General features: G+C 38.0%; 2 protein-coding genes across 5 annotated transcripts in view; one reads left to right on the forward strand and one right to left on the reverse strand.

The window, feature by feature from the left end:
* daam2 (dishevelled associated activator of morphogenesis 2) overlaps window positions 1-5,523 on the forward strand; it is a 105,173-nt gene extending 99,650 nt beyond the window's left edge. For all 3 annotated transcript variants that reach the window (XM_082143743.1, XM_082143742.1, XM_082143744.1), the window contains one exon: window positions 1,616-5,523. In XM_082143743.1, coding sequence (XP_081999869.1) covers window positions 1,616-1,831 — 216 coding nt within the window. In that variant the 3' untranslated portion in view covers window positions 1,832-5,523. The remainder of the gene's footprint in view (window positions 1-1,615) is intronic.
* A 4-nt stretch (window positions 5,524-5,527) lies between these two features.
* Window positions 5,528-19,483, reverse strand: mocs1 (molybdenum cofactor synthesis 1). Of its 2 annotated transcripts, none has more exons than XM_082143764.1 (11): window positions 19,006-19,483; window positions 16,747-16,885; window positions 15,382-15,549; window positions 14,552-14,716; window positions 13,177-13,238; window positions 12,641-12,752; window positions 11,521-11,633; window positions 10,218-10,328; window positions 9,954-10,074; window positions 8,515-8,562; window positions 5,528-7,626 (listed from the first exon to the last, which is right to left on the reverse strand). In XM_082143764.1, the coding sequence occupies exons 1-11, from the start codon at window positions 19,303-19,305 to the stop codon at window positions 6,671-6,673; spliced, it is 2,295 nt and encodes a 764-aa protein (XP_081999890.1). In that variant the 5' UTR covers window positions 19,306-19,483; the 3' UTR covers window positions 5,528-6,670. The 2 variants fall into 2 exon arrangements, with proteins under 2 accessions (XP_081999890.1, XP_081999891.1); XM_082143765.1 differs by having other exon boundaries at window positions 7,487-7,626; window positions 8,502-8,562; window positions 19,006-19,473.
* Window positions 19,484-20,378: the final 895 nt, after the last annotated feature.

Genomic DNA, 20,378 nt, shown 5'->3' on the forward strand with positions numbered 1-20,378 from the left:
TTGATTTCCTATAAGGTATTTGCTTGGCTTAGAATGATAAAAATTGTTCCACTCTTTCCAATTACACTGATTGCTGGCATGTCTATTTAAGTGGTGGTTTGAATGTTGGTTTTAATGTATCAAACATGGAATTTTCCCAGTTGCCAAATATCATAATGTAGTGATTACTTTCATTTCTGGCGCTATGGCATTTCTGCGCTGTTTAGGAGATGTTAGCGCGTCTCTAATAAGATCAGTCACAAACATGATCCCTGCACGATCTAATCTATAGCGTCTTATTAACTCACTGTTATTCATTGTCTGCAACACATTTCTTCTCCCTCTTCGTCTTTCTGCCATGTTCTCCTCTGCTAAAGAAACTCTTAAGCCTCTTAAAAGTCCTCGTCTGTGCTCCTAACCATTTTTACCGTAAGAGCTCTTTTAAGGGTTAAGATGCTTTCTGAATTACTTGTTTCTTTACTAGGATTTTTTCTTTAATTTTAAGAGTAAACGCCCACATTTCTAAGAATTTTCTTAGAATTTTGTCACTAGAAGCTACTCTTTGCATTAAGATTCTTTATGAATACGGGCCCTGGATTCTGGGCATTCTAGTCTACAAGAATGACGCTCACTTTCATTAGAACAAAGACATGTGCTGCACTCTTTTCGCCATGTGCGATCTCCTTCCCTGTCGTCTCTATAACGTAACTTAACGCAACTTGCGTTCGTAAACTTTAAACAATCTCAATGCTGATTGATCAACATTAATACACTTCAGTTCAACAGAACACCTTATTAGAGTAAAGGAAACAGTATAAATAATAAAGAAACAAAGAATGTTGGTACATTTAGTTACATCACATAGTGAAATAAATAAATGTTTATATATTTAATACCCTGCAATTTTCAAAACAAGACATATGTTAAGGGGTCCCTACAGTGCAAAGATGTAAATGTAGGTGTTGGTCTCTTGCTTCAGAGGCAGTCGTATCCAGATATACTTGCCATTGTGATGTCAAACAAGCCGCTCTTGGAACTTGGTTTAAATAATTTTTTTTTTGTTTTCATTTTAAGCTAGGATGTTTTAATGGTACAATAATATCCTTCATGTCATGATGAAACCTTAAAACATTTGCTGCAATTAAATAACATCATATTATGAGGGTTCTTTCTCCTTTCCCCTAACTTCTCAATGTTCAGCCTCGTGTGAAACAACACACAAATCCGTCTACATTATCTAATAAATCATAACTGTTAGGACATGAAAATGCACAGCTTTGTCACTTTTACACTGTACATGAAGTCTCATGCACTTCAACAAACACATTTCTCACACATGCCGTATGAGGGAAACCATTCCATACGTGATGACAGCAGCGATGTAGTCGATAAGCCCTGGAGTGATTGGTAGCAGGACCCAGATGCAGATTTATTTATTGTGGTCACTCATGAGACCATGAATCACCTCAGAACAGCTCTGCCATATTACAATAGCAAATTTTTCAGATTAACCGCTATCATATGATTAGAATATGCACTGATTAGTGTTGATATGCACTTAAAAGACAATATGATGCTGATACCCTGTATGATCACAGCTATTTGACATTGTCTCTGTTTCATTTATCCATCCCAGCTGAAGGACCAGCGGGAACGAGAGAGACGAGTGAAGAAAAGCGCGGGTGGCAGTGTGTCAGAGGAGGTGGGAGAGTTCGATGATCTTGTGTCGGCGCTTCGCTCAGGTGAAGTCTTTGACAAGGACTCGAAACTTAAACGCAACCGCAAGCGCTCTGTCAACCAGCTGGTGGATGGAGGGGGGCGTGAAAGACCAGTCACCAAGGTGAACTATTGACCCCAGTGAACACAGGCAAAAGGAGACCAGACTTCCTATATTCACAGACTGACGGGGAACTCTCCTGAAATGTTGTACACTGCCCTATATTTTACATTTTGCTCAGACCAGTAATAAGTGACAAGCTCAAAGATGGACAGGCTCACTGTAAAATAGTCTGGACCTATGTGAAGGATCTCTCTCCTCTTGTTTCTGCTTCTCTGTCTTCCTTCTTGTCATGTACACTCAAACTGACATCTTACTATTGGTTTTTGTGGCCAAATGCACAACCTGATGTCCAACAAGTTCAAGAAGAGCAGTCTGGCGCTGCGAGGTCTCACAATACAAGAAGGATCACATGTCGAGTCCATTCTGTTCATTCTTATAACCAAGCCAAGGTTATTGTCCTTTCTCAGCCGCCCGTTCCCTTTGCTCTAACTTTGGGAGATTGAAAGAAAGTCCCATTTTTGGAAATCTGGTAACTCTAAACTTCGGATCCAACTGTGCTTTTTGATATAAAGGATGCAGCTGGTGCTTATTAAACATGAAAACGGAGATAAAAAAGGAAATATTGTTCAAAGCTAGATGTTGGGATTACCACATATGAAATGTAACACTGTGGATGCAGCCTTACAGGTTGGGATACTCATTCCCCCAAGTGCCTCTACACATTAACAGCATCCCGAGGACCTCCTGGATGGAGATTCAGACGAGAGAATAACACTTACAGAGAAATACAAAACCAGAAGAATTATGACATTATGAATGCAGAAATTCGAGCTCCTTTACATACATTGTGTCAAACAGTTAAAAGAGCCCATAGGATTGTCAAGGCATTTATGTATTTAAATGTAGAAGCAGACCCACTCTCATATTTCATGTTTATTTGTGTTTAGCGCTTTTATTTTTTTAACGCTTCAAGGTGCACCAAAGAAACACAATAATACATCTCCATCAGGTTGTTACTGGAACACTTTTGTGGCCTTGAATCGGTCATAAATGCTCTTATCTGTCCTCTACAACCGCAGCTTTTATCCAAAATGCTCTTAGGTTGCATTCTAGGAAGGAATGGACAATGAAGTTTTGTTTAAAGAAGTGGTTAGCAATGAGCAAGTACACCATGTGTCTTTTTCAGGTTAACATACCGAACATTTGGGCCTTGATTATATTACACAGAATGATGCCTCACATATATCTAAATGTTTATTAAGAAACACTAGGTACACATACTGCTATTTTCCAGGTCTAAAAAAAAAAAAAAAAAAAAAAAAGGTTTCCAGCGAGTTCCACTGAATTTCAGACTTAGACCTTTTAACTCGAGGACAACATTATGTAACCCACTTTGGTTTTCTTGTTTATTATATATTGTGCATATTTTTTATACATGTATATTAAGTAGCTGTAGTCAGGACAAAGGTTGCAGATGTGCACAGAATGACCTTGTAGTTGGCATGATATGTAGACACCAGACGAGAGGCCACTGATTTGGATACAGACACACATGTGAAGGAGTGCAAACATCTGTCCACTGAGATGGTCATTATGTATTGAAAGCTTCTTTTTTTCTCAAGAGGCATCCTACTGTTTTCAGTACAGCATGCGACTGGCCTCCTGTCATCGGTCCATACGGGGTCACAGCGGGCGTTCTGTATAAGTTGATTGTGTTGATCTTTTAAGAGACGGTTAAATATGGACACAAATGGTGCTAATTTTCCATTTTTGTGGGTACAGCTCTGCGCCCCCTGACCCTGCTTAAAAAACAAGATGGGTGTCTGTATGAGAGAATGGACTTATCCATATTTCGTTGAGCCAGTGGGATAATTTATTAACAGTCCAACAAACAAACAAACACAAGTTTCAACGCTAAGCTTGCAAGTGCCATTACAAAGGGCCAGTGCTGTCATTCTCTCTTTTCTCACTTGCATCAGCTCATTATGTGTACGTATTTAGATTTAATAATTTGAAAGGTGTATATTTATGTATATTTTGTCAATGGTGTACCTATATACCAAATTGCAGTCCCGTCTGTTTTAGGTCACATGTTTTGTGACTAATGACTTGATCACTTATTACGAGTCCGTATGATTTGTACAACAGTTGTGCTTAAAATCGTTTTGGTTTGAGGTGAAAAGAGCACAGAGGGTTGTCTAGGACATTTAGAAAAAGACAATTATTGCCTATTTAAATCTGAACGTTTCAGTTAGCGTAACTGTAATTAGTTTGATTGCACTTCTTAAGGATTCCCCATGGAGATCTTATACGGCAAAGTCCTAAAGCTTGAGCCGATTCATTTGAGATCACGCACAATTAGGAAAGTGGGTTTGCACAATTTACTGTTCAGGGCGCACCGAAATGAATACGAAGGCATGTGCTTTGTTGGACAATTTTATAATCTTACATCTGATTAATTATCTACAAAAAGATGATCCCCTTGCCAAATTAATATCGGGGTGTTTTGGGCTATTTTATTTCCTTTACGTCTTTATTGTTCACGAGAGGACTGGTTTTGCAGACACTTTGGTGTGTTCTGTCTTTCCAGATCCACAAATCTTCAGTATTATTATTTGTATTATTATTATTTTTTTGTATGTATGTATGTATATTTGGTCATTGATTGTCCAAAACAGAAAGGAAAAGATGTAGCTATAGTTGCTTGATGCACTTTTTTGTAGGACAAACTTTTCCTGCACCACAAACCTGAGGAGCCAAAGGCTGAGGATAAAAAAAAAAATATGAAAATTTAAATATATTTTTGTAGTTAAGAAATCAGGCCTTCGTAAATAGGTGTAAATTTATCCAATAATCCAAGTTCCATTGTTTTTTTTATTACACTAAACCTTTTGTCGGATTGAATATTGATAGATATGATATGGGCCGTGATATGAAGGGTAAAGAAAATTGATTGTTTATCTTCTATACATGTTATAACGAAGTAATAATAAGACAGTCATTGTAATCAAACTGCATCTGAGAAGTACAGCAAGAAAAACTGCCTAAATGTATCACTCACTTTTATATCTAGATATTTTTGAAAGAGAATGTTTTGCCTCACACTTCTGCTTGGTCCAATAATGCACTTGATGTTTTCCCTATTGGCTCGAGTTGTGCATAGGTGTGTTTCTTTGATAATACCGGTGTATTATTATTATTATTATTATCTGTGACATGAGAAACACTCCACCCCTGATTTTGAGGTTGTATTGGTGCCAAATGCACACTTTTTAAAAGGCTGATTTGACACAATAGATGTATAGTTCTCAAATCTTTTGTACACCATCATAGAAAGAGGAAAAGGTCAAATTAAAAGTCTGAAGAATGTGGAAATGATTTTTTTTTTTTTTTCTGTAAATTGAAGCTCTATTTATTTAGTTTGCTATATTTTGTATGTATACACAGCATTATGACAGAAGTGGTATAAATATAACTATATAGTGATTGATATTTGTCAGATAGTTTGTATGAGAATGGCAAGCCAGGAATGGGCAACTCGTCCAGTCGAGTTCAGATCCAGCCCGATCCAGTCTGTGGCTTTCTAGTGATCGTGCGGAGCTTGGTTGGCTTGTTCAGGAGTGTTTCAGTAGAACTGGAGGTGAACTCTTCAAGACATCAGAAGTTGCCCATCCCTGATTTATATATTATGGTTCGACCCTCAAACCCTCCTGACCCCCTTTCCATGTGACATTTTGTAGAGTAAAAATAAACTGTTTCACTGACATCTGCATACAATTTATTTTTTTATTTGAGTAACACTCCTGTACAGCTGGCTCTTAAATCACTTATAATAACCCAGGCACACAGTCTTCCTTTCATTCAGTGATGGCGGTTCTCACAGATGAAGAAGTTGTTTCTCACGGTGTAACGATGCCCTCTTCTGAACAAACTGCAGTGTCCGGGCCAACATTAGGAAGTCCTATAGCAAGTCAGTTTATATGCATGACTTTACAGTAATAAGAAGTTAAATAATTCTATGTATCCATTACAATTGACCAAATTGTCATTCAAACATTTTATTATTGCAGTAAAAATATGGAGCAAATTCTACATTGTAACTTTTAGCAATTTGATCAGAAATTATAATTCTGACGAATGCTGGGGGCCCGTCCGGTACAGCGCTTCACTTGTTTTATTCTCTGCTTGGTTCATGAAATAAACCACAACAATCCAATCAATTCTTGATGGATAAAATCAAGTCCTGCCCTACAATTTTTCTTGTTCAAGAAGCTGTTTCACTTGGATATACGTCACTATAGAAAAGAGAATACTAGTGCTTCATCGGTTTCATGCCGACTTTAAGACCTTATTTCAGGCATTTAACCCCGAACCCATAGACTTCAGGTCGATGGAACAGGAAGAGCTACAATGATAACTCCAGGTTTGTACATTTTCCAGTCATTTGCATCTTGTTTTAAAGGGATAGTTTCATCATTTACTCAACCCTTGTGTTGGTCCAAACCTGAATGCACTTTTTGTTCTTTATATTTTTTTAACACTAGGGTCCAAACAACACTAAACCCTATTGCCTTTCATTATATGGGAAAACAAACAAAAAAATCTTTTTTAAAGGAGAAACATTCCTTTAAATAAAATGAATAACCAGACCACAGTTTTGCTCAGGTATAGGCAAAACCTTTTCAGAGCAAAATAGGTATCCTCATAGAAATACTGCTCATTATCATTATCAAAATAAATCTAGACCAAAATATAGTATTCTTTGTGTCAAGTAAATGATTCTTGCTCGAGTAAATCACATTTCATTAGTGGCTCAGCTAGAGGCATCTGAAGGCACATTCTGCTGGAGAAAAACTGATGTCGCTCTAGAGAGAAGAACTAAGGTAAGATGTGCGTTCTTTAGGAGTCGGCTCAGCGATGGAAATCCCCTCTCTGCCCACCCGTCTTGCTGAGTAACTTGATGTCAGTGATGATAATGTCCCGGCTGACAGACTTGCACATGTCGTAGAGAGTTAGCGAGGCGATGGTAACGGCGCTCAGAGCCTCCATCTCCACTCCTGTGCGGCCCGTGGCTTGGCAGGTCGCCTTCACGATGACGGCATGTGCTTCTTCCAGCGGCTCAATGGTAACGGAAACGTGGTCCAGAGGAAGCGGGTGACAGAGGGGAATGAGGGATGAGGTCTGCTTGGCACCCATGATGCCCGCTAGCTGTGCTACCGCTAGGGCATCGCCCTTGGCGAGCTGGTTGACACACACCAGATGAAAAGCTTTTGGACCCAGGATGACTTTACCACAAGCTGTGGCTGTGCGACAAGTCACCGCCTTACTGCCCACATTAACCATGGAGGCTTTACCCTGGGCATCAGTGTGGGTCAACCGATCAGAGGTTCCATCAAAGCTGGACGATTGTGCGTCTGTATGTGGCATTTTCAAATCGAACCCTGTTTTTTTGTGGCAGTGGCGTGCAAACTGCAGAGATGAATCTCTAAATCTGTCCGTCGACAGTAGTGCACTGAGAAGGTGGACAGGAGCCAATGTTCTGGACTGTCGCTGTGTTGGGTGAGACCTCCAGGGAAACGTGTTTATAGGAGGGGGTTTTGAGGCTCCGGGATTCACCTGACGCTGAGATTCGGTCATCGCGTCACTGCAAAGTGCCAATGAGGCTGTGCGCATGTGTCTTAGAGTATTAAAGCTCATCATGGGATTATCCTTTCTATGAAAATGAGTCAAGCCTTGTGCATCGTCAACAAAAGTGCTTGTGTCGTCCTGATGGACATGACCAGTGAAGTGTTGAGTGTAGTGTGGTAAAGAAGAGGCTGCTGGATCAATGCTGTGGATGAGAGGAAGAGGCCAGCTGTGATCTCCACCTGTGAACAAGGACACACACATTCAACAATACTGAACTTCTGAACGTCAATCCTCCACTGCTGGATATCTGGGTAATGGATACATGTTTACCTGAGGGAACAGGGGTGGCTAATTAACATCAAATGTTGGTTGTTGGTAGGGGTGTGATGTAAATCATCTACGATAATATCGTAATTGTTGTTTTAATGATGTGGAAGCTGGAATCATTGAGTATGTCACTAGCTTTGTGCAGATAGTGATTCATCTTTTATGAATAGTTTAAATATTGGTGTCAGGGATAATGTGTGTAGCATGAGCTTAGCTTAAATGTGTGAGGATTCTCAATTGAAATAAGTAGCAGTCTATTTTTGCTCCATTTTCCCAACTAAAATAGTTGCTAACAAAGCTACAGCAGTACATAGTGATGGGAGGAACCAATTGCGTTGCAAAATGATTCACTGTTTTGAAGCGTTTGAAACGCCACACGCTGGTGACCTCTGCTGGGCAGAACTGTGCAAATGCAGCAAAACCTCAACACAAGCCTGATGTCAGGGGTCAATCTCAGTGAATCAGCAGAATTCACGGCTACACAGAAATCATTATTATTTGTCAATATGGCACACCCCAAGTTCATAAAAAAATACATATTTTTTATGGAAAACAAAAATATAGACCGGTTGCTTGTGCTGAGTTCAAATGTAAATGCATTCAAATCACACTTTTGTTTATCACATACTACATGCAAATAATAATAATACTGTTTTGTTCATTTGACTGGCATGTACTTTGCAAACTATTTTTTCTGCTTTGACAAACGTCTACTGGTCCATCACCCTTAACCCTGTGAGTGAAAACAGAGAAGCAGAGCGAGTGATGTGGGGAGTGTATTACGTACAGCTGTCACCCACCAATGAGGATCATCGGCCTGTTCTTCATCTGAGATATATTCAACATCCCTGAAGAAAAAAAAAGAGAGAAAGTTATATTCAATTTTAAAAAAATACATGATGACGTACGTAGACATGACATAAGAGTGTGTGGCGGTGTACAAAATCACCCCCTATACCCTCATTCACTATTCCCTACATTAGTTCACTAATATAGTCCACTTGGAGGAGTGAATGAAAACTAGTGAGCCGGAAGTGCTGCTGCTTTTGCATAGTTTGAGCTTTGCCGTTTAATAATTCTTTGCAAGATTGGCAGCTCCAGTAGTAATAAAAATATGTATCTTGAACTAGCATGTATAAACCTTAATTAAACAATGTAATAATCAATTTATAAATGAATGTATACCTGTATGATTACTCTGTACCTATATTGGACCAGCGGTTTGGAAAATGGATGGATGATTGAGCTGCGACGCCACCTTCTGGTCAGATGCGGGAATTCATTCAGCGCACGACTCTCACAGTGCATGATGGGTATTCTCTAGCCGTTGAGCATGCATTGGTTGTACACTCGTTATTGCGATGCATTGTGGGATTGAATGAGTGAGCTTGATAGTCCCTCCCCTCCGCTTCCGGCTCATGGGACCTTATTTCGGAAAAAATATGTATGGTAGTCAATGGCGAGAGACAACTTATCTTTTTATTCCATCTGAACTGTGCCCTGAATTACACATATGATGTTTGTCAATTTAAAAGATAATTATGAAAGTCAAGAAAGTCGCAGTTTGTCATAAAACAGAAGAGTAACATTTAGTTTTATGTGAAAATCGCTCAATGAACTACATCTCTCGTCTCGCACTGTGTGCAGTCTGGTACAAAACACTCAGGCATGACGGCGTAACGTTACGATTATAACGTAAGACTATAGAAAAAATGACAGACGTTAGCTTCAGTAAAGTTAGCTTCATTCATTGAGAGAAAAGGTATGACGTCACATGTGCGCCTTTTGGGTTTGTAGTCTTTGTAATTACGTATTTTCACAGTCTTATACCTCAACAGTTTTACATCAAACTGCGACTTTCTTGACTTTAAAATGTATCTCTTAAATTGACAAACATCATATGTGTAATTCAGGGCTCAATTCAAACGAGATCAAAATATTTGTTGTCTCTCGCCATTGACTACCATACAATATTTTTCCAAAATAAGGTCCCATGGTGGTCCACCGGAAGGGGAGGGACTTAGGCTCTCTATAACATCCACTATGGTTTTGGACACCACTACAACTGGCTCTTCCCTAAAATAATGCCCTATTTAGGGGTATAGGGGGCGATTTCAGACACAGCCTGTGTGTGTGTGTGTGTGTGTGTGTGTGTGTGTGTGTGTGTGTGTGTGTGTGTGTGTGTGTGTGTGTGTGTGTGTGTGTGTGTGTGTGTGTGTGTGTGTGTGTGTGTCTTTACCTGCATGCTGTTTCTTCTTCCTCCCGACTGCTGCCCCTATGATGTGCAGTAGTTCCTCTTCAGGGGCTCCGGAGCGCAGAATATCCCTCAAAGACACCTCTGAATTCCCAAACAAGCAAACCTAATAGCATGCCAACACACACACATATATATATATATATATATATATATATATATACATTATATATATATATATAAAACACAGAGTAGACAACTGGGTGAGAAGCATAAAGGTGTGTAAGGAACATCAAACACAACGCGTACCTTCAGGTTGCCATCGGCCGTGATGCGCAGGCGGTTACAGGAACCACAGAAATGGTCTGACATGGAGGTAATGAAGCCCATCTGGCCTTGAAATCCCGGTACTCTAAACGCCTGTGAACGCACAACACAGAAATACACACATGAGGGCTTATCCGCTGATACTTCACGATTCAAGTTTGTGTGGTGGATTTTTAATAGATAAAATAGTAAACTGTATATTAAACTAACCATGTTTCTAACATCTAACCTTATTTCTCTTTTTAGGCCTAACATGATAACTCTTTGAAACACAATGTACTAAAACGTTCTATCCTGTGTTTTTGAATGTTGTATGTCGTGTTGCCATACCCCTTTGACTTTGGTTGTGTGAGTGTAAAAATAATAAATATGGGAAATGAAACTAGACAAATGACTAGAACCTTGTGATTAACAATGAAGTCATCATTAAAACAAAGTTTGCTTTACCTAGTAACAGAAGGGTTTGCAAATGAAGAACCAATCAAATTCATATAATTTTGCTATACCTCCCTATTCTATAAAAACTGTTGTATTCGTGTTAGCTGGTGGGATTCTCAATGGAATTTGTCTGAGATACTCCAGCCTTGCTTCTTCTTGGGGGAGATTCTCTGAGAACTGCTCAAGACTTCCTCCGGCCGTGATTAAAGCATTTAGAGGACATTTGCTGAAGTCTGTTTTTCGATTATTCCTGCGCGGGAAGTAAGCTAGTTAGGGGAACCGGTATTAGCACCCAGCCGACGTCGATGTATAGACGCGCTAGAGTATAGGATTAGACTCAGCCGCCGTCGATGTGTAGACGCGCTAGGGTATAGGATTAGCACCCAGCCGACGTCAATGTGTAGACGCGCTAGGGTATAGGGTAAGACTCGGCCGACGTCGATGTGTAGACGAGCTAGGGTATAGGATTAGCACCCAGCCGACGTCAATGTGTAGACGCGCTAGGGTATAGGATTAGACTCGGCCGACGTCAATGTGTAGACGCGCTAGGGTATAGGATTAGACTCGGCCGACGTCGACTGTAGACGCGCTAGAGTATAAATATTATAGGACGTAGTTAGGTTTAGGGAAAAATCTACGACAATTGCAAAAGGAATGTTTTGATAAAAGCTTTTCAGCCTATTAATAACATGAGAAAGTTACAAAACATTTACAGACCAATGGAAAATAACTGCACAGTAACTGGAAATAACCTCAGCAATGAGCCAAAACAATGCTCCAATGAGAAGTTAACACTGAGAATGATTCATGGCCAGTGATTTATTTATCAGTCTGGAGCTGGGCTGACCTTGGCTGTGTCGGTTTCCTCTCCAGGCACAGGTTCCAGATTGGGCCATTTTTGCTTTATACAGTCCAGCATCTCCTGAAAGCTCACCATCATCTTGAAGTTCCATCTGTTACCTACAGAGACGGCCAATGTGTGTAAAGACGCTTCGAAAAATGTAAAGCAGTTGAATGTTGTTTATGTAAAAATGGTTTCTCCAAACATGGATTCAATGGCAGATCATGTTCATTAACATTTTTATCATTTCTTTTCTGGTGAAAGAGAGATTTTCACCTGGAGCCAAATTATGTTGGGGTAAAAATTACTTTAGAAAGATGGCAGCATCATTATTTTATTTATACACAGAGATTGGTAGGTCTATTAGTAAAATCTGTTTACTTTAGTAATCTTTGTTGCATTATATGCCAACGGTGACAGTTCAAAAATGGGAAAAGGCTCCAAATCACAGGTGAAAATTGTAATTTGACCCCCCTCTACAAAACAGTGGATTACTCCATAAATATACATCCAGGACATTTAATATTTTGACTTTTGTCACTACTTATGTTTGTTTTTCTTCAGAAATAAAACCAAAAATATGAGCCGGGGTAGCTTCCAAAATGTTGGTTGATTTGACATGGAATGACCCTGTATTTAAAAGGCAAAGTGTGAAGAAATATATTAATATTTAACTCAAACTTGGAGTGTTTCACTACAACTGCAACTTCAAAACAAGAAAGAAAATTCATCTAAAATGTCATAGTTTGTTAATTAATTTTCTCCAGTGCTTATCTCAACCTTTCTGAACCTTGATCCCAGAATCCAGTCAGTTTGCTATTGGAGTGATTGCTGTAGTATTGAACCTTCAGGGCAAGAACCATAATCCAGTTGAACATTGTTAAACCAATTTAGTGGTGAATATGACTTAAATGATTCTTGGCCTAAAACATCACCAGAATGTGGACTGTGTTACATGTGTTATGAAAATAAATCCTGAGGAAAACAGTCTCAGTGACCTGGAAAGATAATACTCTGCACTACTAATACGATTAGAGAACTGGGGCAGAAACTGCAACCTTTACGACGTGCCAATTATCCAACAACCTGTAACAAGTGCACAATGAAGACTTTAGCATAATCTTACCATCAAACGGCATGTACTCAATGAATCTCACATCCAATGGTTTCCTCTCTGTCAGTGACACAAAGTCAATCAACTCGTCTTCATTCAGACCTCTCATGACCACACAGTTCACCTGAGAACAGATTTATTTAGTTATATAGTTGCATGTTTTCCATACTATAAAAGTTAATTGAGATCCATCAACATGTTTGGTTACCCATTTTCTTCAAAATATCTTCTTTTGAGTTCAGCAGAAGAAAGAAATTCATACAGGTTTGAAACAACTTGAGGGTGAGTAAATTATGACAGAATTTTTGGGTGAACTTTAAGAAAATGAATATTAACAACAAACTTTTGTGTGTGTTGCTCGAAAGGTAGTAATAAATACCCTGAAGCGAGTTTACGTATCTCCAGCATTTGGTTACTTTTAACAATAACAGTATTTAACACTGTTTTCTAGAACGTTTGCACCTTTTTGAAGCTGTAACCTTAGACATTGATCATTTCATACATCAAAAGGGATTCTAAAATCCCATGTTTTGAGAAAGGTACATTACCTTGACTGGATTGTAGCCCATGTCAATCGCCTCTTCAATGCCTTCCCTCACTTTATGAAACCCTGCAGGTGGCACCAATATTGAGCGTCAATTAGAAAGTATTGTAGGCAAGACCATTTACAATAATGGTTGCCAAAATGTGACTTTCACAACTGCAGCTAAATTCCATCTATAAATTCCATCCAATCTATTTTCTAGTAAAAACATAAAGTCCAATAGTCTCTAAAATGATTGTATCAGTTAGTTGTCACAATACTGCTATTGTAAAGCTTAAATACTTGGCATTACAAGTTTATTAATGAATGATTAAAATACCCTTCAAAGTCTGACAAAATGTTTCACTGGACAGCTTCTAATTAGAACATGTTAATTTAGCTAAGACAAATGTTTTGACACAATGTAACAAGACTTAAATTGGGTTAAAGTTATGTAACAAGCCCTACAGAAGGAAGATACACTGTACACTTTTGTTTTTCTGCAATGTGTTTTGATTCTGAAATGAGAACATGGAGCTTTTACACAGACTGTACATCTTCATAATCCTGTTGTTAATAATTATCTATGTTTGAGATCAACAATTAGGGCCCTATGAAATCGATAAAAATTTTTACCAAATTCCGTTTTATTTTTTCCCAAATTCCACTTTTTCCGTTTACATTTTTTTGGAATCGTTTTTTTTTTACTTTTTTTTTACTTTTTTTTAACTCCATTTTAGTGGTTAAATTACACTTTAGTACTCAAAAAACAAGAATAATTAACTGAAATCATGAAACTTAGAATAGAGAGAAAAGGACTTAGAAACTTAGAAAAGGCTGAAAACACTGCAAGCGTCACACGAGCTTCAGTGTGTGTGTGTGTGTGTGTGTGTGTGTGTGTGTGTGTGTGTGTGTGTGTGTGTGTGTGTGTGTGTGTGTGTGTGTGTGTGTGTGTGTGTGTGTGTGTGTGTGCGTGTGAAACCATTCATTCACACACACAGAGACACACAGAACATGCGGGATTCATTTTTAAATAGTATTTTTGCAGTTTAATATTCACAGACACTAGTCTATATCTCGATTTGATGTAAGTGTACTGACCTACTTTTTATTTTTTCATCCAAAATTAAAAAAAAATCCATGAAATTCTGCGTTATACAGTAAATTCCGTTTTTGTCTGGATTCCATTTAGCATAGGAAAGCATAGGGCCCTAAACAATGGAGCTAAACTGCTCTCTATGTTCTGCTTCTACCTTTGAGCTGCGACACATTCCCCTTCCTTCATCCAGGACACCTCATGCTGTCTATCTGCACTTATCTACATCTGTCCTGGAGGAACACAAACTCCGTTCGGATATAGGTGTTATATTTCTTATATTTCAGTGACTGATCAACAGCACCTTTTCGTCTAGCGATGAACTCAAATTTGGCCGGGATCAGGGTGTCCAGGCTGATGTTGAGTAGATCCACTCCAGCTTTCTTCAAACCGGGCAACAGCCGGCTCAAATTCATGCCGTTTGTGGTGACTGCAATGGTCTTCAGGCCCTCCAACTTCCTCAATTCCGCTTTCAGAAAGAAAAAAAGAGAAACGGTCAACTATTCAAAGTTTAATTAGCATTTCTGGCCGCATCCTCGTTTTGTCATGCTTGATTTTCAGAATATTAGCCAATAAGCATGAAACACGGTCTGTGTACTTTTGCGTCCATTCCTTTTTTAAACCAGAAATGAAATATGGAATATGCGGTTTCTTCTTTTTTTTTTTTTAAACACTGATTAATAGAATTATGTATTCCATACACATTTTATTAAAGATAATATAAATTAAAATGTATATTCAATTAAAATAATATATTATTTATTTATTTATTTTTTAAATATGTTACATTTAATTTCTAGGGTTTTTGCGTCAATGCACAGACACTAAAAGCGCCATCTCTGTAGTGCCCTTTCCTCTGGCATCAATACATGACTCGCATCAAAATGCCTACAAAAAGATGACAAATTCATTTAAATTCTAATTCGTTCAATTATTTAATTTTTTTACATTTATATTTCAACCTAAACATTTTAACAACAGTTAAAACATCCACTGTACATTAAAAGCACCAACTGATTGTCATTTCGTAATAACTGCAGAATTTCCAACATGTCCGAGATGTCTATATCACTACTGTCTTATGATTCAACGTTAACAAGCATTAACAAAGCTAACAGAAGGTGTCAAACGTACCTATGATATGCAGGACGTCTGGGCGAATGAGAGGTTCTCCTCCAGTCAGCCGGATCTTGTTCACCCCCTGTCGTACGAAGAGTCTGGCTAACGTCAGTAACTCCTCTGTGGTTAGGAGCTGAGAGCGAGGGCTGAGTTTCACTCCTTCTTGTGGCATACAGTACTGACCTGAGAAACACAGAAACTAATCATTATTGTACGTTTCACCATTAGAGGTCACATATTCACAGCAATAACAAAGATTATTATTATTGGCTTGATGATGCCGTGAAGGAGCGTGGAATCATGGGAGTTGTCGACATCTTCACCTCAACCGCCGATGGAAATCCGTCCGACGGGACTCAGGCAGAAGTTCTTTATTTAGTTTCATTAACATTACATTTCATCACTTAAATTCACATAAAAAACATGTATGAAAACATATATTTTTTATTAATATGTATGAGAACATTTTATTTGAATATATCATTAGATTAAATTTATAAGAATTGTAATGTAAGATTTACCAGTGTGAACTCCATTGACTTCAATGGATTTAATTAAATGAACTTAACTCATGACTGGTCAAAACAGTCAAAATTTATGATGCCAACATATTATTTTCTAACAAAACAACACTAGAACAACATCAATGTTACTCGGAAATGCTGTTAAACAAAGTAGATTCACTTAACTTGCATACACTTTTATGAAAAAAATGAAGATGATAAACAGCTTGACTCTCCTTTTCATATTGCTGTGGTTCATCAATAGCTGGAAAAGTGAAATTTGGACTTTTTCTTTTCCAATCCCTCTTTCCTTTATCAAATTAAGACTATGAAATGTTGCTCTATAAACAGATTAAGACATTAATCTGTTTTTGTCATTTTATTTTAATTTCAAAATTATTGTGTGTGTGTGTTTGCTTTGTGCAAGGCATATTTATAAACAAAACACAGCACCAATGGGAAAGGAAAAAGTGTGTGAGAGTGGAGGAAATAGGCTAAATGTATTTTACAGAAGTTATTTGAGACAAATCTAATTAGATTTAAAAAAATTAAAAAAAAATAAATTAAGCATGATTTCAAAGCCAAAGTTCACTTTCGGGTCAAAACAGATTTATTTTAAATGGTTATATCAAAAAAAAAAAAAAAAAAAAATGTATTTAAAAAATCTGTAAAAAAAACAAACAATGAGGTGTATTTTATCTTAACAACCTTACAAAGTTTCACTTTCGTACTAAAAACTATGGATTACATTTTTTTTTTAAATCTCTTCTGGGTCAGTGATGTAGAGGCTATATGATGTTGAATGGAGTTGGGGCTAATTTGCATATTCATGAAGCCGATGTCTTTCTACAAAGCATGCAGTGTTTGAGAGACTTACAGCGGAGGTTACATTTCTCAGTGAGGGAAATGCGAAGGTAATTATGCCTCCGTCCAAAAGAGTCGGTAAGAAATGCTGAGAAAGGCAGGACGTCCTTCAGAACTCGCCGATGACCACCTGGAACCGCAAGCTCTCGGACCTGCCGGAAACAACAACCAGAACATGATCAGTGCATGAAATACATGTTTCAAAGCAGCTTTACAAAAAAAAATCATGATATTAATATTTATAATATCTTAATATCTTCATAACTTATAATAGAGTTGGGCGATAATATTTGTACATTTTGCGAACATACAAGCAATCAAGCAGTTGAGATATGCTATACAGTATATATTGCCGGCCTTACGCGAGTTATGATTGTATGCAGATAAAGTTGGGTATACTTATATATCTAACTTTATATAAACGCCAAAAAGATGATTTGAGATCTAGTGAAAGAGGTATTGTATTATGTGCTTTTATGTGCTAAGTGCTTTTGCTACTGAACAGCCCTGAAAACCCTGTCTGAATAGATTTTATATATCATATATAATAAACGGGACCTACTATGCCCCTTTCACAAGATGGAATATAAGTTTCTGATGTGTCCAGAATGTGTCTGTTAAGTTTCAGCTCAAAATACCCCACAGATCATTAATTATAGCAATTGCCCCTATTTGGGTGTGAGCAAAAACATGCCGTTTTTGTGTGTGTATCTTTAAATGCAAATGAGCTGCGGCTCCCCGCCCCCTTTCCAGAAGAGGGCGGAGCCTTTACAGCTCATGCTTCAGATACTCCGGCGGCAACAACAAAACTGGAGAATCTCACGCTGCCAAAATGTCAGAATTTGCAGTGGTGTTCAGCCTTACATGTGTGAACTGGTGTCGGACGAGACTCAGGACATTTTAGAACGCAACTGGACGTTTCTGAATGGTTAGTGGATATATGTATGTACTAGGCTAGTTGATTCAACTCATCGACTAGCATGTACCGTCATGTTATTCTAAAAATCTTTCAGAAACACTTTTGTGCAAATCCAGAACTAAACTGACCCTTGTTCGTGAAGCAGTCGGGCGTGAAATGATTTGCACAAATATATAACACTTTAACGACTTTCTTCTGCACATTTCCTTCATAAATGAAATTCAGCCACGTGTCCTCAGAGGCTCAGATGATAGGAGTCTATGGAGATTCTTATGTTCGTTGGTACATCTAATAACAGAACATTTGTAATGGTTTATTTTAATTTTTTTGGCGCAGACATTGTATATCTTGAGCTGCTACAGCGAGGAAACAGAAATGCGTCTCTCTCAGGGCGGGATCTATGCTAATAGGGCACATTGTCACCAGGCGGGGCTACTGGAACTACAAATCTGGAACCACTTTAGGGAGACGGTTTATGATTTATGGGGATTAAAAAACAAGAATGGGTGGAGTTTTACCATAATAGGCTGGGTGTTTACACACACTGGACACACATCTGTGTTCAAACATCTTATAAAAGTGAATTTTGCATAATATGTCCCCTTTAAAATAACTATTCAGCTATTTAGTTTTTTGTTTTTTTACCTCAGCTGGAAAAACTTTTGCAAAGTCCATATTAAGGGAGTAGGTCTGTTATAATATTTGCAAAACAAGTTGTGTTGTACAAATATGATATTTAGACTTAATTTTCTTAATTTTGTAGGCCATTGGCCAGTTTGTGTAAACTCTTTGATAGCAAGAGAGAATGCATAACGGTTTTACATGTTATATATCACGTGACATCCATGACTGATATGTCTGCTTTGATACTTTAGTGAGGGTCTTATGACCGAACTGTTTTAAAGAAAGAAGCATTTATAATTTGTCACACTTTCAAACCATTATGTTCAGCACCCATTCTTAAATGAAGCATAAACGAGACCTTGTGCATGCCAGATAGCCATAATCATTTTTTTATTTTTTATTTTATGTGTTATGGTTTTGACAATCATACATTTTTAAATGTGTCTTATGTTTCCAAATATCTTTGGGGCTACTTTATACACATTACAATACTTTATATTACGCTAACAGAAAATAAACAACTCGTATAGTATAGTAACTGCAATCACACATCAACAAAACCAATAAACGGAACAAATTACATTAACAGACATTAGCAAGTCAGAATTTGGGATGTTAGCCTAATGCAAGAGTTACAATCCCACACCCAAGTATATCAGATAATCATGTGACGAGAAATTCACGTTAAGTTTTAAAACATGCATTTTTAAGATATGTATGATATCTTACCTGTGCAGTTGTGTCAGATGTACCGGCAGAGTCTGACACACACACCTGCTCCAGTGTGTTCTCTTCAGGAGTGACACTGGAATACCTTCGACACACTCTGTATCTCCCACATGTCTGTTGAACGGCCCGCTGTGCGCAGGCCTCAGCCGCGGTCTGAGCTCCAGAGATAAGACGACTCAATGTGCTGCATTTTAATGCCATCATAAACGCAGAAATGACAGTCTGTGCTGAAGCTGGCACATTATCCGCTCGTCTTCTGGCTGCGTTAAACTTGACATGCAGTTCGCCTGGAACAACCATGAGGGGGCGTGTCTTTGCGCAACCAATCAACGTCGAGGAAAATATACAGGAACTCTGGGCAACGTAGTTTTTCGATTGTGAACTACAAACAGCGAAAATGTAGAAGGGATTTCGACTCGAGTCAGAAGTCGAGTGAATGTTACACACGTATTAAAAGCCACCAGAAATTGTAGTGTTGTTTGTCTTGTTCTGCACGCCATGCTCAACAACTGTGTGTCATCATGGATGACATTCTGGAAAGCAACTGTCATAAAGTGCTGTTAATAATTTCACAGTGCTTTGGACTTTGAGCTCACATGACGCAGTTCAACATGATGTTGATCACATGCAGCTGCATAAACACCCAAGAGAAAACCAAGCCTAGTTTGAACTGAAATGGACAAATCACTGCAATAGTTTGGAAAGCACTGAGTATTTATTTACCAAGTAAAGCAAGTGACAACAAAAGCCAAACCAAAAGTGTATTACAGCTCCTATAGTGGATCAAAATGAGCAACAAAGCAAAAAAAAGCTGATGAACAGATTTTCTCCTGTTTAGAAACTTTCTTAAACCTATAAAGCCTGACATTTTAAATTATATTTATTTATTTATGAAACAGTTTGCTTTTGTTGAGTTTCAGACATTTATGTTTTATATGATATAGGACAGTGGTTTTCAACCTGTGGGCCTCCTACTATTAATAAAAATAATAATTTTGTTAATATATGTAAAAATGTCTAATATAATAATTCAATATATAATGAAATAACGAAAAATAAATATGAAACTGTTGCTATGTGGGCTATTCTCTATTTAAGCTCACTGATTGGTTGTGGTAAGAATAAACCACCAATTGAAATAGGCTACCATACTTTTGCTGCATACAGTTACTTTAGGCTACCATATTAAAGGGATGGTTCATCCAAAAATGAAAGAAAATTGTGTCATCATTTACTAACCCTCATGTTGTTCTAAACCTGTATGAGTTTCTTTCTTCTGTTGAACACAAAGTAAGATATTTTGAAGAATGTTGGTAACCAGACAGTGGAAGGCACCCATTGACTTCCATAGTATTTTTTCTACAATGGGGTCA

The sequence above is a fragment of the Leuciscus leuciscus genome, assembly GCF_965113295.1.
Source record: "Leuciscus leuciscus genome assembly, chromosome: 17".
In the NCBI taxonomy this organism is placed as follows: Eukaryota; Metazoa; Chordata; class Actinopteri; order Cypriniformes; family Leuciscidae; genus Leuciscus; species Leuciscus leuciscus.

What these genes read in the sequence shown, in the direction of transcription:
- mocs1 (XM_082143764.1), bottom strand. Translation starts at nt 19,305, where the DNA reads ATGGTTGTTCCAGGCGAACTGCATGTCAAGTTTAACGCAGCCAGAAGA. An exon ending in GTTCATCGCTAGACGAAAAG is followed by an intron (nt 13,239 to 14,551) that starts GTGCTGTTGATC and finishes TGCCACCTGCAG; the next exon opens with GGTTTCATAAAGTGAGGGAA. An exon ending in AGGAAACCGACACAGCCAAG is followed by an intron (nt 10,329 to 11,520) that starts GTCAGCCCAGCT and finishes GTGCGTTCACAG; the next exon opens with GCGTTTAGAGTACCGGGATT.